Source organism: Pongo abelii, chromosome 2 (genome assembly GCF_028885655.2).
Source record: "Pongo abelii isolate AG06213 chromosome 2, NHGRI_mPonAbe1-v2.0_pri, whole genome shotgun sequence".
NCBI lineage: Eukaryota > Metazoa > Chordata > Mammalia > Primates > Hominidae > Pongo > Pongo abelii.
In genome coordinates, this window is record NC_085928.1 from 158,741,877 (window position 1) to 158,767,584 (window position 25,708).

Consider the following 25,708-nt stretch of genomic DNA (forward strand, 5'->3'; position numbering starts at 1 on the left):
CTGTAAGACAGTCAGTGGTGTCCTTCTTTGGGTAAGATCTAGCCTTTATAGTCAAAGAAAAAACTGTGATTAAATTATTAATAGCTTAACCATGCATTGTAAATGCACTAGCATGTTTAGTATTTCTAAGATGGACAATCTAAATACAATGTACCTTTTGTTCCTAAATTTCTTTCTTATCTGAAGATGAAGTTGGTATGTGGCTTCATTCTGGAACCTCGGCTGTTGGTTCAACAAAGAAAGGGACAGATTGTTCCAACCGAGCTTGCACTTCACTTGAAGGAGACTCAGCCTGGATTGCTTGTGGCTTCAGTTCTGGGCTTGCAGAAGAACAATAAAATTGGAATTGAAGAAGCAGATTCCTTTTTTAAGGTTTGTCACTTTGAAAATGTGATTTTTCTGGATGGCCTCATTAAGTTGGTGGTGGGGAGGGACAGAATAAGAGAAGTGAGTTTTTCATTTGTTTGTTTATTGAAAAAACAGACATACATAATCAGTTTATAAGATAAAAGTACTAATTAAAAGACTATATCTGAAGAAACTTTATTTGTACAATCTAGAATCTGTTTCCTTTTAAAAATGTCTAAATTTGCTTTTGCCATGGCGCTAATGCTAATGGTAAATTATTAATTGCATGGCCCATGTGATGCTGTGATACTCAGCCCAGCTGTCGCTTTATCAGTGCTATATTTATCTGGAATATAGAGGCTTCTTTTACTGTTTTCAAGGTGCTTTGTGCTAAGGATGAAGATACAATTCCTCAGCTCTTGGTAGACTTTTGGGAAGCTCAGCTAGTGGCATGTCTCCCAGACGTGGTACTTCAGGAACTCTTTTTCAAACTCACATCACAGTACATCTGGAGATTGTCTAAGAGGCAGCCTCCTGACACCACACCATTGCGAACATCGGAGGATCTGGTAAGATAATGGAATAATACCTTAAATTTAACTCATGCATTGCCCATTACAAAAACATACCTTCTTATTTTTAATAACTTATTATAAAATCTAACCTAGTTTTCTATTACCAGGTATCTTATTTATGCAGGAGTTAAAAATACACTTAAAATTTGTCTATAACTGAAGTGGCCTACATTTTAAATAATTTTGTACTCTAAAGAATGTCCTCTACTTATTAATGTCCCTCACTTACTTGCAGTGGTAGCTCAGTTGCCAAAGCATGGAGAAAGGGACTTCTTCCAGAACATCACCTCATCTGTCCTTCCTCAGCAGAGGATCATTAAGTGGAACATAAGAGAGAAGACATCTGCAGACCTCCTTGGTGGGAGAGGAACTGCAGAAGGCTGTAGGAGGGAGACTTCCTTAGTGGGCCCCCATTTCCTGTCTGTTGCACATACAGGAGCTGTTCTGTGGCACTTGAGGCAGCCAGTAACAACTCTTTCTACCCTTCTTGCTACCGTTCTTGCTCCTAGCCCATTTCTGTCCCAGCTCATTAGCCATGGCTAATGGAGGGTTAAGTGGAAAAGTTACCAACTTCTTGAATAAGCAGGGCTTCTTGGGAATTGTCTTGAGAATTTATGAAAGGTATTTTGCCTTCTAAAGAAAGTAGTATTAATAAAAATTATTTCCAATATTCTTTTTAGGTATAATTAGCTTAAATGCAGTATTGCTCTTTTTGCTAGAAAGTGCCTCTTTGGAGTATTTACATTTTAAAATATAAGGAAATATTTAGTGTAGAAGCAAGCAAGACCGAAATATTTTCCAGGGGAAAAATTCTTAAAAACTTCCCTTCCCATTCCCAGGAAAGTGTATACCTAATTCTATGACATGGCAGAGAATTAATGATTGCTTTGCTCTTTGTGGAATGGGTAAGCAAGTTTTTGTTGTTATATTTTGTTTATGAGAAATTCTTTTGTGTTTTAGATAAATGCCTGTAGTCATTATGGCTTAATTCATCCATGGGTTCACGTCTTAATATCATCTGATTCTTTAGCTGATAAAAATTATACAGAAGATCTTTCAAAATTACAGGTAAGTAAAAATACCTACTTTTCTTATGAAAATGCATATTATAATATAGTACAAGATTAAATTTGCTGAGACCCCAGGTGTCCTGTTAATCTAGAATGTAGAATTTTGAGGGACAAAATCCATAGTTAGGCATACTCAGGAGACTTGGAGGGAATGCCTGCCTCTGCCTGAAACTGATGATGGATGGAACACCTGTGCTGAGCGGCTGGTTTCGTTGCAGGTGGATGAACGAACTTCACCAAGTCTCCTGGCTGATTTCCTCATCTTCAGGATGGGCTTGAAAACACTTTGTGAAATGAAAGTGTGGCAAATGTTTAGTGGTGTTTTTATTGATGTAGTTTGTTTTTGTTAGTGTTGACTTACACATTTTAGGCCTCTAACCCAAGCCAGGCACTGCTCTTTCTCTTATAAGAAACAGGTCAAAGTAGTTTATCCAGCTCCTGAAAAGGATTTTTCAGAAATGAGGGGGATGATTAGAGAATGTGGATCATCCTTTAATAATTCTGACTGCAACAGTGTTTTGGCTGGCAGTGAGAATTAAAGTCCACATTTGACTTGGAGCATCAGGCTGGGCCACATGAGCATATGATTTTATTTAATGTAGTTCAGTGGCCCAAAGAACGAATATAATTCCCACGTCTGTTTTCTTTGGTCTTCCCAGTGTAGGTGCTAACATACAAAACTTAAGATTTCCTATTAAGAATTCTGAGTTTCAAGTCACTCTTGAAAAATTTAGCAGCTCCGTTAACCCAAGGCCCTCATTGCTTCTGACCTGAGGGTTGGGACTGACCCGCAGCCCCTCCTTGGGCAGTGCTCACACTGTCCTCCCGCAGAGTTATCATCTTTGTGGCATCCTGACCCAAATGCCGAGTGTCTGTTTTCCTTATCCCAGCTGCCTTCATGCATCTTCATCATTTGATTGGCCTCTTTAGGCTTTGGAATTTGCAATACCTCATTTACACTATGGGAACTGGTATAAGTGTAGTTGTTACTTAATGTCAAATTGGGAATGGGGCTTAGAGGAGAGAAGCTGAAGAGGCCATATTGCTTAGACTCAGCCTTCAGGTGGGGCTGTGGTGTTCCCAGAGATGGCATTATTTATGTGCTTCTTTAAAAAATAACCAAAGAAGATTCTTCTTGTCTCTTGTCTCTAGTACCATTGTGATACAAAGGCTTCTGAGGGGCTAGCCTCAGATTTTGTTCATTTCACGAATATTGCTTGAGCATGTGCTGTAGATGTTATGGGGAGCACTGGACAAGACAGATGGAGCTTTGCCTTCCTAGATCATACACACTAATTACATATTTAAAATTGTAATTGGAATAAGTGCTATTAAATTTCCCCTGATAAAGCTTTAAAGCATATTTATAATCATTGCTTGAAAAAGTGTAATTCAGTGATCTTTTAAAATTTGTTTTAAAATATTTTAAAAGGAAAATGTTTGCTATTAAAGGAGGAAAATTTTTGCTATTAAAGGAGCAAAATCTTTGCTGTTGAAGGAGAAACATAGTCTGCCTAAACTTTTATAATTTTTTTTTTTTAAAGAGACAGAGTCTCACTCTATTGCCCAGATGGGAGTGCAGTAGCAATCATGGCTCACTGTAACCTCCAACTCCTGGGCTCAAGCAAGCCTCCCACCTCGGGTTCCCAAAGTTCTGGGATTACAGGTGTGAGTCACTGCACCTGGCCTTACTTTCAAACTTCTTGATTACATGGATAAAACTAAGTAAAAGTTCATGGGTAGTTGAAGTTATGACTACTTTCATTTCAGTCATAATTTGGTACACATGCCCTGCTCCTTCCTACTGCCCCCACTCCCTTCCCCATTATCTGGATTAGTCAAGAGTTAAATATAGAGGTAATCTCTTTTCTTCCATGTTGGGAGACCCTTTGAGTGAGAGATTATCAACCTTATTTCATCTCTGCTATCTGATTGTCAGGAAATTATTCACATGAATAATTTATTAAACTTGCAGGAAGAAAAGGGACCAACCTTATTCTCCTGGTCATTCCTTGGTAGATATTTGGAATAAAATAATCACACTGACTGTGATTGGGTAGATCACATTCCATATTCTCCTGTGAGTGTCAGAAGATGCTGTAGCAAAAAGGGTACAGGGACAAGAAAATTAGGACGTGACTATCTCATCTTTATCCTGGAGAAAGGGAAAGTGGAGATTATTTTGGTGGTAGAATCAACAGTAGTATTATTTATAGTTTAATTGCTTAAAGTAAATATTGGTAAAGTTGTAAATTCTGAGATAATACTGCCCCCTGTTATTCATCTTGTGACAAAGTGGTATTGATAACAATGATTAGTTCTAAACAATCACTTTAGTCTTATTAAGTGTTAAATTTTATTTTTGCATATGTATGTAGCACATGCTTATAGAAAATTTGGAAAATACAGGAAGAGGTGTAAAGAAAACAAAGAGTAGGCTTTGTTGTCCCATGCTGTGTGCTGTTTCAAATTGCCATGCTCTTCCGACAGTATTTCCGTATGTGCATTTACCTATGTAGATTTTATAAAACTGATCATGTTCAGAATATAATTTTGTATTGAAATTTTTTTACTTATTTTATCATAAACTTTTTTTATTAACTAGCCTTTGAAAACATAGTTTTGATGGCTGTGTAATGTCCCATTATCTGAGTGTGCCTTATGTATTTACTCATCCTTTGTTGTTAAACATGTAGATTACTTCTAAATTTTCAATATTGTGAATACTCTTGCAGTGAACATCATTGGACATAAATCTTTAACCACAATGTTGATTATTCCCTTAGGATAGAGTCCTAAAGAATACCCATTGGTTTTAATTTGCAGTCCACACAAAGCAAATAAAATCATGTTATTTAAAAATGATTGCTTTCTATTAAAGAGATCTTTAAACTACAGCTAGTTTCAAGATTATATTATACTTAGATTTATTAAATAAGGACCACATGCATGTGCTCTAATATGGCATTCTTTCGATTTTATTTTTGGCAAGTGAGGTTTAGTCTTAAGAAATTGAATTCTGTATGTTGTGTTTTAGTTTTTGAGGTGCCTCATTTCATAACATTTCACTTTTCTGTTCATAGTCTCTTATATGTGGTCCTTCATTTGACATAGCTTCCATTATTCCGTTCTTGGAGCCACTTTCAGAAGACACTATTGCTGGCCTCAGTGTCCATGTTCTGTGTCGTACACGCTTGAAAGAGTATGAACAGTGCTTAGACATATTGTTAGAGAGATGCCCGGAGGCAGTCATTCCATATGCTAATCATGAACTGAAAGAAGAGAACCGGGTATGCTTTTTCAGATTATGTTTTTACGCTTGATCAGTGATAATCAGATTTGATAACCTCATTTCCTTTGCTGCAAAATGGGGACAATTTATGCTAATCCAACCTCATAAGTCTGTGTGGGTCCATTGAGCATATATGTTTAATATGTTACGTGTTTTGAGTACTATTAAATGCTGTTAAAATATGTGGAGATGGTATATTATCATCATTAAACATCTTTTGTTTGGAGATGAAGTAGTTGATTACCTGAAGATTTGGGAACAGTGTATGATGGGAAAATATTTTCTCTGCCATACGGTTTTTAGTTTAGAAATTAGAAGAATTTTGGACCTTAGTTCTGTTTTTTCTTCATTCCTTCCTTCTTGCCACATAAGAGATGATAATGGGATATGTCTGTTACTTCTTGAAAATAGCCATGTACATATGTACAATATATGTATTACTGGGTTTTCAAGTTACAAACCTGACTTTTATGTTACAGTTAAGGCAGAAGACTGGCTGCTGATATAACTTATGTTATAACAAAGTTAGCTGCCTTAGACAAAATGATGTATTTTTGCTCCGTGCTTTCCTGCACAATCTTTTTATTCTCCTTTGAAATCTGAGAATAAAATGCATCAAACTAAAATTTATTCATTTTTTCCTAAGATAGACTCTGTGGTGGAAAAAACTGCTGCCTGAACTTTGTCAGAGAATAAAATGTGGTGGAGAGAAATATCAACTCTACCTGTCATCATTAAAAGGTAAAATGATTTTTTTTTTTGCTTGATTATAAACTTAAGAGTTTCAGTTTTAAATTTGGTGAAGCCTTCTTTCTCAAGTATTTTCATATGATTCTCAAGTGAGCCCAAGAGCCTTTCAGAACCATCTGGGGAGCTTATTTTCAGCATTCACATACCCTCCCCTTGACATTTGATATTGATTTATCTCCTAGTCACAGAACTGATGTTCTTTTAACTTAATCCTTTCAAACACTTAACAAATTATCACAGTCATAGAAAATGATAGCAGCAATGTTTTAAAATGTGAGTAGTCATTAAGGCAATTATATCTTTTATCAATGATCAGAGTACTTAATTTACTTCATGTAGGAAGTTAAGATCATTACTATTAAACATAATTATAAGCAAGTATTGATGAATAACAACCTCAAGGATTTAAAAGTTGAGTATCTAAATTGTACCGTATTTTACAGCATAGTAGTTATTTGAATTTTCGTAATTCATAATCATAAATCTTGGTAGATATGTAATATGTTTCTATACTGCTGTGTGTTAATATAATTAGTTGTTTTCCTGATGACAAAGGGTATGGGTATATCAATTGCAGAGCACATAAAATATTAGAAATTGACAGTGTTGAAATTGTGTTTTCCAGCCAAGACAGTTGATTTTTAAAATGTAAGGCCGAGTCAGTGGCCACTGGAGATTATTTTTCTGAAGATCCCCCTTTAATTAAAGCTGTATGCTTGTGATGGGGAAGGGAAAGGGGTGACTTTATTCTCTGTCCTACCCATCTCCCTGATTGCTTTAGGTTTTCAGAAGATGGAAGTGTCAGGTGTCTGATTGCTTTGCCCCACTTGCATACACTTTACATAATTTATCACTGACTGTTTGTGTTAGTGGAGCACTTTCCAGTACAGACATCCCGCATCTTTACACCTCAGCATCATCATTATCTTAATCAGAAGACTCTTTCTTCATCCTTTTCTGATCCACATCCACACACTCCACCCCAACTCACCCATAATCATTCCTCCAAATGTTGCATTTTTCTCTGTCTTCAAAATATATTTGTGTGCATACGTGTGTGTGTGTATGGCTAATGAGACTAAGTGCCATGTGTGATTTACCTTTATTAGACTGTAATACCTCAAGAGCTGGCATAGTGTTTTATTCATTTTTCATGTTACACGTTCCTCACCAGCAACATGCCTCTCCTATAGGAAGCATTCTGTAACTGTTCATTGATTAGAAAGGGAGACAGCTGAAGAACTTTAGGTTCGTTTCACAGAAGGGTGTTTTCTTAACAGTTGTACACTGAAAAGAGCCTTGTATTGGGATCTGGAGAATTGGAACTGAGTTCCAGGTTTGCTACTTACTAAGTGTCCTAGAGCAACCCAGTTTTCTAATGTCGTGAGACTAAATGAGAAGTTCAGGACTGAATCAAAAGTTAAATGTTAGGCAAAATTGCAAGAGGATGAGGTTGGAGATGAAGCTCAGGGACTTACATGCTTAGGAGTTTGGATTTCTTATCTCTCTAATACAGCGTTTCTCAACCTTGGCACTGTTGACATTTTAGACCAGATAATTGTCCGTGTGCGTGGGGGTTTCCCCTGTGCATTTTAGGATATTAAACAGTATCCCTGGTCTCTACTCATTAGATGCCAATACTACTGCCCCAGAGTTATAACAAACAAAAATGTCTCCAGATGTTGCCAGATGTCCCCTGTGGGACAAAATTTTCCTGGTTGACAACTGCCACACTAATGCCGAACCATTAAAACAGGGGTTAGTGGATGGGTTGTTTGTTTTAAGGAAATATTCAATACTGTTTTTGTAATGAACCATGTTTATTTTTAAAAATTCTGGTACTGTGGTAAATTACAAAAATTAAATTTAAAAATCATTTAAAATCCCACCATCCAGAAATTTTCAACCTTTGACAAATATTTTCTAGACATGCTGGAGGATTTTAAGGGTACAGGTTTACATTTAGATATATCATTTATATGTAACTTGTAGATTTAGGAAGCTGGTGAGTGGAGTAGAGCAAGTAATGTTAACCTTCTCTTAGCCTCAATTTTCCCAACCCTAAATCAGGCCTAATACCCATTAGTTTACCCTGTTTGGGATGGGGCTTGGATTAAATAAAAACCTCAAAGGATTCTAGAAGGAATTAAAGAGAAGTTATACATGAAAGTACTTTATTAATTTTTAAAGTACTCTATGAATTTAAGATATTGTCCTTGTTCTTGGAGTGATAACCTGTATTAGCCCCTCCTTATTTGGGAGAAGAGGAGAATTGGGAAGTGGTGAGATTTTTGTTGACTCTGTAACAACTCCACACTAGCTCTCCAACTCAGTTTTTTTGTTTCTGAGATACTACTTACCAGCTCTACATTTAGGTAAGTAAACTGCTTTGATAGGAAAACATCAATAATTCATATTTTTCACATACATTTTGTAAGCTAGTTAGTAGTTGCTGTTTATTAAGGTGTGATTTTATGTCAGATGTGCATCATTGTATTTTAGCTTAATTTTCACATGAACTGTGGAAGCTAGCAGACAGTACCACTACATTATAAATGAGGAACCTAGGACTTGGAAGATTAAATGACTTTCTTAAAGCCACTCAGTGAGTAGGTGGAAGAGTCTGGATCTCTTCCCAAGTCTGTCTGGATTCCAGAACTAGGAATCTTTTCTATAAACCATTGCTGCTTTATTCATTAACTCTTTAGCAACAAAGGCAGTTCATTCTTTTGTGTAAAGAAAAATTTAGGTTGCTGTATATTGGACAGATGACTTTGGAATGGATCTTATCTTTCACTTACTCTGCAAATAGAGTAAGCAATGGGCATGCAACGATCACACAGAGAATGGCACCGACATGTGGATAGAAGATGTAAGACCAAGTGGATGTTTATTGGGAACACTGTTCATAACTGTCACCCTTCTATTCCAGGAGAGGGCAGCATGTATCTGTTAAGAAGCTGTAGAATCATAAAGTTGCATTTTTTTTTAAATGTATGTTACATTCCTTAATATTAAAAATGTTCACTGGGGCCAGGCGCGGTGGCTCACACCTGTAATCCCAGCGCTTTGGGAGGCCAAGGCTGGCGGATCATGAGGTCAAGAAATCGAGACCATCCTGGCCAACATGGTGAAACCCTGTCTCTACTAAAAATACAAAAATTAGCTGGGCGTGGTGGTGCGCACCTGTAGTCCCAGCTACTTGGGAGGCTGAGGCAGGAGAATCTCTTGGACCCAGGAGGTAGAGGTTGCAGTGAGCTGAGATCACGCCACTGCACTCCAGCGTGGTGACAGAGCGAGACTCCGTCGCAAAAAAAAAAAAAAAAAAAAAATGTTCATTAGAACACCATTGCAGTTTGGGGGAAAAAGAAGTAAATGGTCGTGAAAACAGATTTGTGCTTATTAACAACATGAAATGTTACATTAGGAACTAATATGGGAAAACATTGGTGTTTCTTATCAAACAATCTTTATAAATTAGCTTTAGTATAGACTTAGCATTAAAAAGAATATTCAAATGATTGTACTTTAGAGGATAGTAGAAATCAATTGCAAAATAATACAGTAATTCAGCAATGAAATAATAAATCCAAATTTCATGTGGTTGATATAAAATAAACTTCAAAGGAGTCTAGTAAGGAAAAATAAGTTACAACCGTAAAGAAGCCTATGGATTTAAGAGATTGATTTTTTTTCTTTGAAGTTATAACATTTTGTTACCTGAACTGGCTTCTTTTTTTTTTTTTTCCTGAGATGGAGTCTTGCTCTGTCGCCCAGGCTGGAATGCAGTGATGCAATCTCCGCTCACTGCAACTTCTGGCTCACGGGTTCAAGCAATTCTCCCACCTTAGCCTCCTGAGTAGCTAGGATTACAGGTGTGTGCCACCATGCCCGGCTAATTTTTTTGTATTTTTAGTAGAGACAGGGTTTCACCATGTTGGCCAGGCTGGTCTCAAACTCCTGACCTCATGATCTGCCCACCTCGGCCTCCCAAAGTGCTGGGATTACAGGCATGAGCCACCATGCCCGGCCTGAACTGGCTTCTAGTTGGTTGGTTAAGTAAGAAGAGATTGAATGAAAGACAGACTTTCAGATCTAATTCAGATATTCTTTTCTACACAGAAACATTGTCAATTGTTGCCGTGGAACTAGAACTGAAGGATTTCATGAATGTTCTCCCAGAAGATGGTACTGCAGCATTTTTCTTGCCATATCTTCTCTATTGCAGTCGAAAGAAATCATTGACTTAAAGGTATCATTTGAAAAATACCATAATGGCATTTGAGACTGAATTTCTAAAAATTGAATGCCGAAGTACAAGTAGAGGAGTTTTTGATTTTATATATATCACACACACACACACACACATATGATGCAAATGCTTTCAGGCTGCTTACCATGTAGTGGTAACTATTCATTTCTTAATTTATGACCTCAATCAATTTAATTGTTTAGAATGTAAAAAGTCTTTAAGACATAATTCCTCAAAGAAGCCATATATTTTTTAAGGTGGGGATTGACTTTTATTCCAAGAAACAGCATCAGTTCACTGTTGGTGGAGACATGACAATCATTTTCATCCCAAGAACACTTTAAGGAAACATGTTACAAGTATGCTTGAAAGAATGTCACTAACTGGTCCACAATTTTATCTTCTTGATTTTTCCAGATTTCTCTGTTTTTGAGACAGATGTTAATGTTTTGCCATGGTAAAAAATTTCAAACCTCATTTTTTTTGTTCCTTTTCTTGTTACTTTAAGAAAACTCATTCTCTGTTTCTCTGAATCAAATGAAGTAGAAGTTTACAAAGCTAACTTTCTTCTTGTCTGGCTATTAACGTGATTTGTCAAATGCATGTTTTTTTAGCCAAAGCCTTGTTTCCATTTTTTGTTGATGTTTACTCTTGCTCTTTTAGCTAGAGTGTATGTGAAAATAAAGAAATATATCATTGTATTCAAAACCATGTGTCTTCATTTGTAACTTTTTGTTTAAAAAATTTTTAGTTCAAGTTTAGTTCATTGATATTATCCTCTGAATGCAGTTGAGACTGGGCAGAAATTCTACTCATGTGACATCTGCCACAGGTCTGTTTTGAAGCTTTTCTTCTAATGGCAATGTTTATCCTTACCAGGATTTAATCTATAGAATTGTGTCTCAACTCTGCTTTTCTCCAGTTCCAGATAACGTCCTTTAGACCATCTCTTCAGGGGTTCACAAAACTCAGATTTGCGTCATTCTATTTTATTTATTTTATTTTTTTTTTCCTTCCCTCATACCTTGCCCATTCCCTCTGAATATTAGGTGTGATGTCAACAGCATGTTAGAAGGATCAGTGGGAAGGCAATGATTGAAAACATTTCAATGAACCTTAATAGTGTTCCTTTGAGGAGCACCCAGGAGAATATCTGGTCATAGATCTTTTTTTAAATGCAGTTTTATAAAACCCTAATAGTGGTGATACGATTAGACTGTATGAATTAGTTTTATTATCTAGTGAACAAGTGTCAGTCATGTATCATTATATAGTCTGTTGATCTTTCCATTTGCAAAAAATTAATAGTTTTCCGCCACAAATGCACAAAGTTGTATGTTTCCAGTCTTCTTTTAATGTTTATAGTCATTCCAAAGTAACATTCTATTTTACACTTTCACAAACATTGTTATGAATCATTGGTTTTTCTCTTTTTTCCACTTATCACCAATTTATTTCATTCAGCCAGACTTGGTGTCTATAGAAAAAGAAATTTTAAGACCATTATTAAAAATAATATATGGTTAAAAATTAGTGGATGGTTCTTTAAATGTATTCCAATTTTTAATGTTACTTTACTCCTGATTCATTTATATTTTTCTACTTTTTATGTGTTTAAAAATCTCTCATTCTATTGCTGTTTTATTTAAAGAAAGATTACTTTCCTGCCTACAAGATCTTTATTAATTGTAAAGGGAAAATGAATAACTTTACAATGGAGACACCTGGCAGACACCACCTTAACTAAAGCTTGAAGTTAACATAACCAGTAATGGAACCGATCAATATCTTGTGCCTCCTGATATGGTGTACTAAGAAACACACAACGTCATGCCGTGATAGTCTTGCCAAAAGTGCACAGCCTAAATCTAATCATGAGGAAACATTAGACAAACTCAAATTGAAGGACATTCTACAAAGTGACTGCCCTGTATTAAGGAACTATTCAGAGTAAGGGAGATTTAAAAGACCTGCCAACAATGCAGTACATGATCCGGGATTTTCTTTTTCTGTAAAGAACATGATTAGGATTATTAGCGAAATTTGAAGAAGATCTCTAGTTTTTAAATCATTGTTGCTTTTCTGATTTCGATCATTGTATTGTGGTCATGTACAAGAATATTCTTGTTTTTAGGAAAGATAGTTGTATGTACCTATACACGTCTGTGTGTGTACATATAGAGGGTGAGCATGAGAGGGAGACAGGAAAAAGAATGAGAAAGCCAATGTGGCTATGCAGTTCATTAATATTCGGGGAATCTGGGTGAAAGGTATATGGGAATCTGGGTGAAAAGTATATGGGAATCTGGGTGAAAGGTATATGGGAATCTGAAATTATGTCAAAAAAAGTTTCAAAAGTTTCTCTTCATTGAATTAATAAGTTGTTATATATTCAGTAAGCAAACTATTGTATTGGATTTGGGTACTTAGCTAGAAATACAGAATATATAGTCCCTGCCTGTAAGAAATTTAAAGCTAAGCAGGCTTTTCTAAGACTCATAATTAATGTAAACTTGCTCAAAGCTTTATTGGACTTATTTAAAGATGATTCAGACTGATAAACATGGCTACCGATTTTATGGGCCAAAGATAGTTCAAACTATCTTTTTTTATTCAGTCTGCTCCTTTCAGTCTCATGCAATACCTTTTCTCTTTGCAAAAGTCAAATTTCTCTTTAATTTTTTATCTAGTGTTGATTTTTCCTTCATATTTGCTATTTATTCTGTATTTTTTCCTATAGCTTTAAAAACTATCTCGCCTTTCTTAACCAAGCAGTAATCTCCCTCTTCTTTTACGGTTGTTACACAGGAGGAATCTTCTCTGTAGCTGTGTGTGTAGGGTTACCCTGTAGTGCCATACTCTGCATGCCAGGCATTTGCACACATGAATTCCCCCAAATGCCTCCATGTTACTTACTCACCATTATTTTTCTGAGCAAGACCATCCTTTCGTGTGGTTTACATGGAACCACATGGTTACAAGTGTTATTTAAAGACTAAAGTTTTCTTTCTCATATTTGGCTCTCTTCACCTTGTTCAAGTTATTGGCATTAAATTTAGTGGCTTGTCTGTTAGAGTCTTTGATATTCTAGTGTTATCAGTGACTGCTCTAATAAAAAGGGCATTAGTGGAAATAGTTTTTCATGATGTAAATTGTTTGTGTAAGACACAGGAGCAGAAATTAAAACTTTCCATTTGCACTAAAGATTAACCTTTCAGGGCTTTTTAAGTCTTCAAATATATTTACATTTATATTTTCTTCATTTGTATGTTCCCTTTTTCCCCATTTTAGGGAGGAAAGACATAGATTGGTTTTCTTTACATAATTTCCTCCCTTTGAATTTACCATTTCTAATTACAACAGTCCTCAACTCAAAAGACCCAGGAAAGACCAAAGCCTGCAGCCACAGTGCAGGAATCTTACAGAAAAACTGTTAATTTTTCTCCATTTTAAGTGTGTGTGTGTGTGTGTGTGTGTGTGTGTGTGTGTACCTACACATGGGGGGGTGGTTATTGCAGGGGTTGGGGAGCAGTGCATTTAAATTTTGTTTCTTCCCTGGATCTTTCACAAACAATAATCGGTAAGGTTCCTCCTTCCCCTTGGAAGCACAGAAAAGACACTGCCTATTTGAAATTACATTATTTGGGGTTGTCTTGGGCTTCTCTTACATGGAGGTGCCACCTAGAAAAAAACTTGTTTTTTGTTAAGAAAGAAATTAGATTCTAAATGTGTCTTATGTAAATAATGGTTTGGTTTTTGGTAAATAACATGACTACTCCCTTATATCAGCTTTAGGTATAATTACACATTTGTATGAACTTAGAAATGACTGGTGCTGTTACAAGTACTGGCTGTCAGGAAATGAGCAATATCCCTCACCATTTAGCAGGAAAAAAATGCTGTTTGGAGGTAGAGAAGGAAGAAATCGGGCAGCAGATTCACAAATGCTTCATATTGATGCTTCATATTGGGGGAAGTATTTAGGCAAAGTAGTTCCTTTAATTATATCTTTTATATATGGCTTCTAGAATTACTACCTGGATATTCACCTTCATTTTGTAGAACGGTGTAAGTGGTTTCCATTCCAGCATGAATGTGGTCGGTCACATGGCAGTGGAGTAACCAAATTCCAGGTGTTCTTGGAAACATTTCTAGGGTTTGGTATGTTCCAGGGAAAATGTCAAAGACATCAGAACTATAAACGCCCCTGTGCTTAATTAGAAAAATGACAAATAATGTATAATATTGTATATGAGAGTTCACTCATGTCATTTGTTAATGTTCAGCTCAGGGATATTGAAAAAATGGATAAATCTGTTTTTAAAAAATCGAGCTCGTTTCTGTGTTTAATACAAATGGTAAAATGTGATTTTTGTATTCCTAATAAGTCTTTGGTATCCACATCAAGTGGATGTGAAAGAAAGATGTGATGAGAATGAATTCATCAATCAGGACTACCCACAAACCTCCTGTACCTTGATTCTGGTTTGCCTGTTTGTCATAGCACTTAAGCTATACAAAAGGAACTCAGCTGTGGCCCCATTTCAGCCCTAGCCTCACTTTTGCCTGAATCTATCCTAGCTTGTCTGTGAAGCTTTAAGTCAAGGTAAATAATAAAGGTATTTTATATATAAATAATAAAGCAGAAAAGGAAGCTGATGAAAATGACAAAAACCAGAGGCACTTCAGGGAGTCTCGGCTGGAAACAGTAGTTGGGTGACAAGAGTCTATTTCTGCAAGAATAGAATTGAAAGCCCACTAAGAATACAATATATATATGTAAAACAAAATGCAGATAAAAAAACAGGCTTTCTGCAGTATGCTTTTTGATAACGTCTGCATTTTCTAAATTAGCCCACAGCATAAGGAAAAAGCATTTCCAGGAGGGCCACTGGCTTCTGCTGAAATCGGTACTGAGAAAGAATAGAAGTAAGATTGAGATGTACAGACCAGTTGCTTGTCACCTAACTGATCTTGCTCACCTTGGGCCATTTAAGATACAGAACTTAAAACAGGCAGGGCAAGGGTTATAATAAAGTCTTGTTGTGGTCTCTACTCTGATTCATCATTATGTGAACATTCCTACCCTCTTTGTTAGCAATTCCACTGAGTTGCCTTAATCAGGAATCTGTGAGCAGAACTCCATGAAAATTCAGTTAAAAATGCAAATCCCAGGAAGAGCTCAAGGTGTAACAAAAGCTGGTGTGTCAATTGAAATTGCTGTGCCTTATATAGTCATCCCTCAGTATCTGTGGAGGATTGGTTTCAGGAATGCCCCCATACCAAAATCTACGGATGCTCAAATCCCTTATATAAAATGGCATATTTCCGTATAACTTATGCACATCCTTCCATATACTTTAAATCATCTCTAGATTATTATAACACCTAATACAATGCCTACATATCATTTCATTAGCATGGATTCAACATGGTACACAGTGCAGCAGATCCAAGTTTTGCTTTTTGGAGCTTTGTGGAATTATTTTTTCCTGAGTATTTTCAATCCATGATTGAATCCTGGATGGGGAATCCATGGATATGAAGCACCGGCTATACTCTTTGCAGCTTTTAATTTTTCATGAGTTTCTCTGAGGAAGTATTTTCTTCACTTGTATTAAAACATTTTCAAATAGAGCAAGAGTAATTGCCACGGATAGCTCTTACCTTGTATTGGAAGCTATGGCCATGAAAATGTACAGTGTGTAAGTCTATTTCATTGCCCATTCCCATCAGATACCAGTTGACTTCATCTCCCACGTGCATTGTGAGGCCTTGTAGGTTTCCAAACATTCTTCCATTAATAGCTAAGGAAAGCATATGGTTTTATGTTACTTTTCAGGATATTTTAAACCAATAGCTATTTCAAAGAAAATATGATTATTAGGTTAATGTAAAGAATCTTTTTGATGTAATAGGACTTATTTTACTACAAATGAGAGAAATGGATACTTTAAAGTCAATAATATCACACACTGCTTTTCTAGGCACTTTGCACCAAAAGCCTTAATCTTAATTGTGGATTATTTCAAAGAAATGAGATTTTGGAATTGGAAAATAAATTAGCAAATGATTTTGAGTATAGTCCCCTTTTTGTTTTGAACAGAATTCTACCTGACATGCAAAGTGAGGCAGAAGTGGTTTATTTTCAGACAAAACAAATGAATAGTCTCCAAAATAATTTTATTTGAAAGAAAATGATAAAAAAGTAGAAAAATTGTTTTAGAATAATGTAACATACCATGCATTTTATTGCTTTCTATGAATTCCTCATCATCTTTGTTTACTTTCTCGGGGTGATCAGAGTATGTTTTGATGTTGTCATCTAAGTACCAAGATTCATTCTCATCAAAAACTAGAAACAGAAGGGCAAATTCCAGTTTCTTTCTAGGATTGAATACTTTCAAGTAATGTCTTCGACAAACAATCAGGGGGCCAATTAATCCACTGTAGAGGTCCTGGAAACAAGGAAAATCTTCAATAACCCTTGTGAATTAGGTCAGGATTTCAGAGAACTGAGACTTTGCACCCATGGCCTTAGGAATTTTGGAGAGACCAATTGAAGTAGCAGACTTTGCCCAATGTGGTACTGCCAATTTAGTAACTTTTCACTTGAAGTAGTTAAATTGGAACAATGGTGAGTAGTAGGTAGGTCATGTGGGTGATGCTGACATAACAGAAGTGTCTGCAGAGGCAAAAATTAGCTCAGCTAATGAGCAGTGATTTTAAAAGTATCCCAAATGAACAGTGTTGGTTTGTTCCATAAACTCATGAACTCTTGAGTGTGAGCCAAGCACTGTGGCAGTCCCTAAAAAATCCATAGATAAATGAAATGTATAATAATAAATAGCACCACAAATACCAGATTTACTCATTTGTTTGAGCCAGAACTCTGAATTATCAAGGAGCTACTTCCTTCGGCTCACTCAGGCACTTCACCCACCTATCTATAACTGACTCCATTTCTTTTCTCCCTCCTCACAGTAGAGGTCCTTGAAATTTGCCTCAGGTATTACAACAGCCTCCCAACCTCCAGTCTCTTCCCCCTCCAAGCCTTCCTTCATTCCACCAGAATGAATGATCTGAAATGCAAATATACTGCCATTCTTTGTCAATTTTTCAGTGGCTACCTGTGACCCACAAGACAAAAATCTAAACTTCTCAAATATCTTGAAAGGCCTTTGAGCTGTATCATATTAGGAAATGTTAGATTTTTGTCTTGTGTGTCATAGGTAGCAGCATATTTGCTAAAGTAGTTTGCAAACAGCTTATTTTCCTAGGATTTTAACATAGAATTGGACCACAGGAAAACACTAATCTTGTCTTCCTTCAATTGTGTGTCTATTTTGGGAAGTGTCACAAAACAAATGATTTATATTTTACCTTAACTTGATCCACAGTTGAATAATAAGCCCATGGAATACAAGCAGAATCCTCTGTTCCAGCTCCAGATCTTTCTGGGATTTTCCATACGTAAGTGTGAGTTTCACCTAAATTCATCAAGTGTTAATGGATCTGGTTGTATTTGGTTTATATTATACACACACACACACACACACACACACACACACACAGCCTTGATAACTAGGACCCAGGAACCGGAAATGTCAGTGTAATTAGTTTTTAAAAATTGTGGTACTCAAGATTCTTTTCAGGAATTTAGTTTTAAGATGAACTGTAAGACAAAATTTTGTCGTTTTTTGGGTTAATTACAAATTAGCTATAACCCACTTGCCATACCACAAAGCTAGGAGGTGTACTTCCAATATTACAATTTGAAAAAACTTTGCAACCAATCTCTTCTTAGCTTGAAGTATGTTTTCCTAATATACTTTTTTCTCTTCAGATACCAAGTGATTTTTCCCCAGTGGCTGGCACCTTTCCCGTAATCTCTGCATGTGTATATCTAGACTATTTTGTGTAATTCCCTCAGCTTCAGCATTGGCTTCCTTTCCTTGTCCTCTCTCATGATCATCCTTAGTGAGCTCATGATTCCTGGCGAGGAGCCATTAGACCTCTTGATCTCATGAGTCACCGACTTGCCACAGTTATGTTTACCTCCCCCTCCAGTCCATCTCATTCTATCACACCATGTGCTGTTCTGTCACTACTCCCACATACAGGACATAACCACACCCTCGGCCTTGGCATTTTGAAGACGACCAGTTGCTTCACCCTCCTACTTTGCCAAGGCTCTTACCCTTTTCCCATGTGCTCTAGGCTTTTCTCCAGTCTGATCTGCATTTCCATTCACCTCAGGGCTTCCTGTGCAACTGCTCACAGACCTCGACTTTTGGCCATGCCCACTCACCAATCCCAGCCACACTCATTTTCCATCCCATTTATTTAGACCACAGCATTACATATTCATGCTATCACACTAACCTGCCAGAGTCCGACAGACATTCACTAGAGAATCAAGCAAGACAACAGAGATAGTCTCAAGTGATGTAGATGTCTTACTTTTTCTTCAAGCCTCAATCTGAGCTGTTCCTATGTCCTCACCCTTTTTCTAAGCAGAAAATTTCACTAGAATATAAAGTATTGATTCACCACCTGCACGTATTACTGTTTTGCCATCTCTGCTTTTACTTATTCTCATAATCTGCAAAATAACATTTCCTTCTCTTTTCCACAACCCTTTACAACCTACTCTTCCACCAGTGGTCAGTGCCCAAAACCTTGGGGTCATGCTTGACTCCTCTCTTCCCTAACACTCCCTAGTGCCCATTTTCCAGCAGGTCCTTTTAGCACCACCTTTAAAATAGAACCAGAATATGATAACATCTCACCACTTCAGCTGCTTCCACCGTCTTCCAAATCTCGATGATGATGATGATGATGATGATTTTACCCAGATTATTGCAATGGTCCTTAACTGACCGCAGATTCTGTCCTTGCCCCCTTATGGTCACTTAACCACACATCACCAACAACCCCTTAAAGAGTGTCCATCAGAACATCAGTCTTAAATCTCGAGTCTGAGGTCCTCCCTACTTCATCTGGCCCCTGCTCTCCCTGGATCTCATCTCTAGCATTCTGTCCTTTGTGTGCTTTTCTTTAGCCTCTGGCTGCCTTGCTACTGCTCAAACACACACGAGGCATGCTTCTGTCTTCGGGGCCTGGAATCAATTCGTGCACAATTACTTGAATTTCATTACTTCTCAACCTTTAGGTGTTTTCAACAATGCCACCTCCTCAAGGAAGCCCTCCTGACCCCTCTACCTAAAATAGCACCCTTGCTACACCCTGCTAAGTTATTGAGAAATAGTCTTTTCCTGGAAGCCAACTTTATAACTAATAGAAGAAGAAAATGCTCACCTATGTATATAATCTGTTTAAGATTTTACTCTATGTTTATTAAAGAAACATTTGATGATCTCCTAATACATGCCAGATACTGGACTAGATGGGGGAATTTAGAGTTCCAAGTGGCAGCCTCTGGCCCTTAGAACCACATGTGCTAGAGACAGACGTGGGAACATCCAGCCACATGCAGTGTGGTAGATGTCATCTGAGCTGTGTTCTAGCTGAGCGAGGAGACAGCATCTCTCTGATTCACCCTTGAGGATTCGTAGATGTCCACTACCTTCAGGTTTTTCTCTCAAGCTCTCCTGTGGACTTTTTTTTTTTTTTAATACGAGCATGTGCATGTACTTGCATACACACAGACACCTCCTTGCATCCCTTCTTCACAACTACCTCCCTTTTCACTTTCTTGGTCCAGAATCTCTATGATGAGAGTAATCTATGGAAAGGCTGTACAGCCTGTTAAAATGCACCACCCCAACCCCGCCCCCGTGAGTACCTGGTAATGTTGGAGTAACTGTAGAACTCTCCGTTTGTACCCCATGGGCATGTATTGAGTAGGGCCTTGTGGCCATGTTTTTAAAGATAATTTTGACTTTGTCTCCAACATCTGCATGAAGTTGTGGACCTGGCAGAAGTGAAAAGGAAGAGTGTCCAATCAGAAGGTCTAACTTAGTAATAAAAGCAAAGATCAGCAAAGATAACTTGTTTCTCTCCCCCATGGGTTTGTGGTATAATACTCTTGGATTTGATTTATACTGCGTCCCAGGGAATCTGGAATCAATACACTGGAAATAAAAATGGAGACCATTTGTTTATCTCTTAAGAGTTCTAGGGGAGGTTTGGCCTGAAAGTCCTTTGCAGAGTACCGGTCTAATCATGGTGGGTTGGATATCTGGCCAGGAGTCATTTTGCAGCCATTGCTGTGGGGATACCCCTCCCATTTCTACCCTTTATCCAATCTTAGCTTGTCTCTTATCTGGTAGGACTTTTGTGCTCCAGCAACAATGCCATTTTGCCTTGGTGTCTTAGTCTAGGGGTTGAGGATAACCAAGCCTCAGGGGAATGCTGACAGTATGGGAACACAGTGGGGTGGGGATGGGAGTGGGGGTCCCTGCAATTGATAGTTTTAAAGAAATGTCTCAAGACCAGTGTTGCTTGAGTTCTAGACATTCTGTCTTAAAGTGAGTCCTAAGAAATTGAAGGCAGCTTTTCCCCTGCTTTGTGCGTGGCACCATTTTTTCTTTTATTTCCTGTTGTAATTAATTTCCTTTTGTATATTTCTTCTTGTAATTAATCATTTATATTTTAATTTTAAAAGTAAATAGCTATAATTTGAGAGGAATGGGTAGGATAATGGGGATAAATTGGTTAAGAATTTTATTAGGGCCAGGTGTAGTGCCTCACACCTGTAATCCCAGCACTTTGGGAGGCTGAGGTGAGCGGATCACTTGAGGCCAGGAGTTCGAGACCAGCCTGGCCAACATGGCGAAACCTCATCTCTACTAAAAATACAAAAATTAGCCAGGCATGGTGGCTCATCCCTGTAGTCCCAGCTACTTGGGAGGCTAAGGTGGGAGACTCACTTGAGCCCAGGAGCGGCAGGTTGCAGTGAGCTGAGATCACACCACTACACACCATCCTGGGCGACAGAGTGAGACTCTGTCAAAAAACAGAATTTCATTAGAAAATAGTTTCTGGGAACTTCACTAAAACTACAGGCATCAATTTGATAAAAACAAAATGTATATAATTTCATCAGTATACGGGACAATACATTGTTTCCAAGAGAAATAAGTAATATTTTACTATGTCATATTATTTAATAAACATCGGTCTTATTTTATTAGATAACTAACTTTTAAATTTTTATTTGAACAACTTTGATACATGAACCAAGAAAATGAAACCCATAGACATGAATTGACTGTTACTGCAGGTAGCATCACATCATTAACCCACACCTGATAAACTGGAGATATTAACATACCTAGAATTCCCAGATGTTCTTCTTCAGCTTTTCTCTCCACTGGAACACGGAATGTGCTATCAGTATACTGCCGATACACAACTTTCTTGTACTTTGAGCCTATGTAAAACTCTCCCTTATCTAAAAATGCATTTGAAACACTTAAAGAAAAAACAACTAAGGTTAGTATTTGTCTTAATGAAAATGTAACTTAAGTTTTAAACTTTAAATTTTGAATAAAAATATAGTTTTTATTAGAGTAATTATAGTAGTTTTTAATCATCACTCTTTTATCCAAGTAAGAATGAATATTAAGACTTTAAAAGTATGTGTGGTAGAAAGCATACCTAGCCATTTGAGTGCAGCCATCTGAGTCCTGGCTTCTACCCTGCCACTAGCAAAAATTTCCTCCAGCTAGTCACTGCCTATTGGAACCTCAGTTTTTTCATCCCTAAAATGAGATATTTGAACAGATCATCTCTAAGATTACTTTATAGCTCTAAAATTTTATGAGTCCAATATTTCTGATTTATAGGAACTGAAATGGACATCTTTTCCCAGGCATTCCCTTTTCACTTACTTCTTTTTTTTTTTTTTTTTTTGAGGAGTCTCGCTCTGTTGCCCAGGCTGGAGTGCAGTGGCGTGATCTCCGCTCACCGCAAGCTCTGCCTCCCGGGTTCACGCCATTCTCCTGCCTCAGCCTCCGAGTAGCTGGAACTACAAGTGCCCGCCACCATGCCCGGCTAATTTTTTGTATTTTTTGGTAGAGACGGGGTTTCACCATGTTAGCCAGGATGGTCTCCGTCCCCTGACCTCGTGATCCGCCCACCTCGGCCTTCCAAATTGCTGGGATTACAGACGTGAGCCACCACACCCGGCCAGTTTTCACTTACTTCTATTGGCACCTGTAGCCTTTTAACCATTTTACCCCAATTACAAAATAAAAGTTTACTCCTTTACACTGCAAACTATACTCACTACTGCTGTCAGACAGGTAACCACTGCCTAGCCACAGGTCACCAGTTGTGCTATGCACCCTGGCTCTGAACACCTGCCCACCCCAATCCCTCAGATCATCTCCATGTGGTCAGTGCATGATGTAAGTGGGATGATGGAGAGGAAAGTGCTTGGAAAAGTATGAAGAAAGGGCTAACTAGAAGTGATGAGAGATGCTGCTCTAAATTAATGTTTCTGAAGCTCTAATAATCATCCTCTACTTATATCTATTCATAAGAATTTATTTTGTACTTTTCCATGATGCACATGTTACTGGTAATTTTGTGCCATATTTTCCTGTAAGTTCTTAGAGGGTAGAGACTATATCTGCTATATCATCTTCAAGCATTTAAAATATTCCATACATAACAGTTTTAAGAATGTGAAATGACCGATTGTTAGACTAACAATGAAAACTCTGAAGGAAAAATAAGCAACAAACAGTTGCTAAGGGGAGTAATATTTCTGCTCTGAATTTGGGCATTAACTTTTGTTAAGTTTGAATATAAATGACAACATGAGGGCACATGAATGTGAGAAGACACTCCAGTAGAAAAGAAAGCAAGACTCCAAAGGATCAAAGAAGATAAATGGAAATTTTCTCTTAAGGAAATTGAAAGAAGCGGAAATGAATGAGGACAAGTTCCTAGGAAGTGTTTTGTTGTTGTTTTTGTTGTTATTGTTTAATGCAACTTTTTTTTTTCTAAAATTTGGTGTAATTCTTACTTCTCTGAAAAGGAAACCTAAAATTACTGCTGAAATTGGGAACCAGAGTCTGGAGAATTACTTCTGCTCTTGTAAATGATGCAGCTCCTTTTCCCACTCCCTTCGTGGGGAATAATCCCATTCCACCTCCACTGCTGCGATATGGTATGTCCTCTCTCCCAGGTAGAGGGTGGAATCCTCAGACTGCCGCCTGCATTGGTTCACAGTATATTTTTGCTTCATGCCGCCTGTGTAATGATCAGTTGTAAGGCATTCAACATTAAAAGTCCCTGGAGTGGTAAATAAGAAAACATGTCACTTCTTTGCTAGTGCCCTCTGGGGCTCTCCACCTTCCTCAGAATTAATGCTGAAGTCCTTATCGTGGCCTCAGTTAGGTGATCTAGCTTTCCACACCTCCTGCTCACCCTGCTCCATCCACATAGGCCTTTTGCTGTTCTTAGAACAGGTCAAGTGTGTGCCTGCCTTGGGACCTTTTGCACTTGCTGTTTCCTCTGCCTTCTCCCCAAAATATCCTCATGGTTCATGCCCTCATTTTATTGTGGTCTCTCCTTAAGTAGCACCTCCTGAGAGAATCTTGACCCTTTCCCCTCTCAGTCACCATCCCCTTCACCTGCCTTATTTTTCTTTATGTACTTATAATCACTTGACATATATGTATATTAATATACTTGCTTGTTGTCTGTCTCCCTGCATTAGAATTTCAGCAGCATGAGACATCTTATCTCTTTGGTTCATTGTTGTATTTACATTTGTTGAAGGAAGGAAAGGGTGACACTGGGTTTGTCTTAAGTTTCAGTGGCGTATAATAAACCAAATAAAGCCTGAAACAAGCTAGCATATTTTCACATTTCGATTAAAATTCTTTCTCTTCAGTTTTAGTTTGTTTTACTCATTCACAGCCAGGTCTGTAGATGTCTCTGAATTTGCACGGCTACAATGCTAGAATAGAATATTCACTTGCAACCAACAAGCCAACACTACATCTAGGCTACAGAGACACGATGAAAAACTTAGGTGCAGAATATTTATGGGAGTCATTCCCCTTCTAGTCTGATTTTCCAGCTATCTTTAAAAGGACCATAATCTAAAAAGGGATCATCTTGAGGAGCCTATGCAAATGGAGAAAACCACACCCTGTTCTTTTCTTACTCCACATTCTCCTCAGTAACTAGGAAACGGACCTATCTGGTACATACTTCAGCTGATAGTGGCCCAGACTTGCTCTTTCAAAGATAGGAAGGGCACTTGGGAGGGGGAAGGGATAAGTTTATCACCCAACCCATTCTGCTACAGGATTTTAAACCAAAACTACACAAATTCATCCAATAGAGACTTGGTTTTAAGTAAATATACCGTCTGTGTCAGGCCACATGTGGAGCGTAAGACTCGTTTGAGGGAAGAGGTTTGCTGTGTCTCTCCGTTCTCCTCTCCACAAATATGTGTTTCCTGAAAAGTATATTCCATGTACATCGGCCTCATTTCCGGCGCTGAATAAGTACCACACGACCGAATCTCCTTTGCACATATTGAGACCCGGCTGATTCCCATACATGAATCCATTCATGGCTGTAAAAGTTGGGAAATAACATTTTGGAAGTGGTTTAGATTCTACTACATGACAACCTCCCAGACTTTCCAGGACCAACTTTGTTTTTTTAACTTTTAATTTTTGAAAGACCTATTCAGGCTTGCCCACGCTTTATGTGTCAGGAGTGTCCTTGCAACTCCTTGCCGTTCCTGGCACTTCCAGAGCAGCCGCTGGCTGAAAGGAGCAGAGCTGAATGCATAGTTCTTGAAGTTCTATACTAGTGTCCCTAGCAACCTGGGAATCCCACTGCTCTTCCTGGCTAAAACAATGATTCTGTTATTTCCAGTTCTTTAAGTGATTATATTTGTGAGCACCCAAATCTGCGAATTATAACAGCTTTTCCTGTGCACCATATACTGGGAGTGTGTTGCTGTTCTAGATAAAAAAAAAAAAAAAAGTCTCTAATTCATCTTGAATAACAGGAAAGGTCATATGTAGGAGGTTTTTTTATCTTGCATATTTAATTATTTTTGATGAATAATATTCTCAATGCTTCCAAATGTACAAAAATGCAGAATCAAAAGAAATATTTTAAAGATTGTGGGTAGCATGACTAGTACCTAGCTTAAAAAAATCAGTTTGTAACACAACTTTACATGTTTTTCTTCTATTAGCTACAATAATTTTTACTGATGTCCATTAGTGGTGTGGGCCTTTTGAATAATGAACTCACTGTCTCTGAGCTCTAACCACTTTTTAGAATTACACTAGGTATTTAAAAAAATCTGATATTAGACTTAAATAAAAATAGCTGGGGGTATTCCAGGGCACTGGTCATTTTTTAAAAGCTCCCAGGTGATTCTAATGTGCAGTCAAGGGTTAGAATCATTGAG

General features: G+C 37.6%; 2 protein-coding genes across 6 annotated transcripts in view; one reads left to right on the top strand and one right to left on the bottom strand.

The window, feature by feature from the left end:
• HPS3 (HPS3 biogenesis of lysosomal organelles complex 2 subunit 1) overlaps positions 1 to 10,995 on the top strand; it is a 41,535-nt gene extending 30,540 nt beyond the window's left edge. Inside the window, exons 12-17 of one of the 4 annotated variants that reach the window (XM_002814160.5) lie at positions 187 to 372; positions 729 to 917; positions 1,884 to 1,991; positions 5,077 to 5,283; positions 5,936 to 6,026; positions 10,158 to 10,995. In XM_002814160.5, coding sequence (XP_002814206.2) covers positions 187 to 372; positions 729 to 917; positions 1,884 to 1,991; positions 5,077 to 5,283; positions 5,936 to 6,026; positions 10,158 to 10,285 — 909 coding nt within the window. In that variant the 3' untranslated portion in view covers positions 10,286 to 10,995. Of the gene's footprint in view, positions 1 to 186; positions 373 to 728; positions 918 to 1,883; positions 1,992 to 5,076; positions 5,284 to 5,931; positions 6,027 to 10,157 lie in introns of those variants that run through there. The other 3 variants (XR_008523964.2, XR_008523963.2, XM_063722269.1) reach the window with 3 other exon arrangements.
• Positions 453 to 25,708, bottom strand: part of CP (ceruloplasmin) — a 59,198-nt gene continuing 33,942 nt past the window's right edge. Inside the window, exons 11-20 of one of the 2 annotated variants that reach the window (XM_024244366.3) lie at positions 24,641 to 24,853; positions 23,349 to 23,556; positions 21,587 to 21,726; positions 20,096 to 20,224; positions 17,671 to 17,777; positions 16,529 to 16,745; positions 15,955 to 16,094; positions 14,337 to 14,499; positions 3,986 to 4,090; positions 453 to 914 (exon numbers count right to left, since the gene is read on the bottom strand). In XM_024244366.3, the coding sequence (XP_024100134.3) occupies positions 3,999 to 4,090; positions 14,337 to 14,499; positions 15,955 to 16,094; positions 16,529 to 16,745; positions 17,671 to 17,777; positions 20,096 to 20,224; positions 21,587 to 21,726; positions 23,349 to 23,556; positions 24,641 to 24,853 (1,409 nt within the window). In that variant the 3' untranslated portion in view covers positions 453 to 914; positions 3,986 to 3,998. Of the gene's footprint in view, positions 915 to 3,985; positions 4,091 to 11,621; positions 11,765 to 14,336; positions 14,500 to 15,954; positions 16,095 to 16,528; positions 16,746 to 17,670; positions 17,778 to 20,095; positions 20,225 to 21,586; positions 21,727 to 23,348; positions 23,557 to 24,640; positions 24,854 to 25,708 lie in introns of those variants that run through there. The other variant, XM_024244367.3, reaches the window with a different exon arrangement.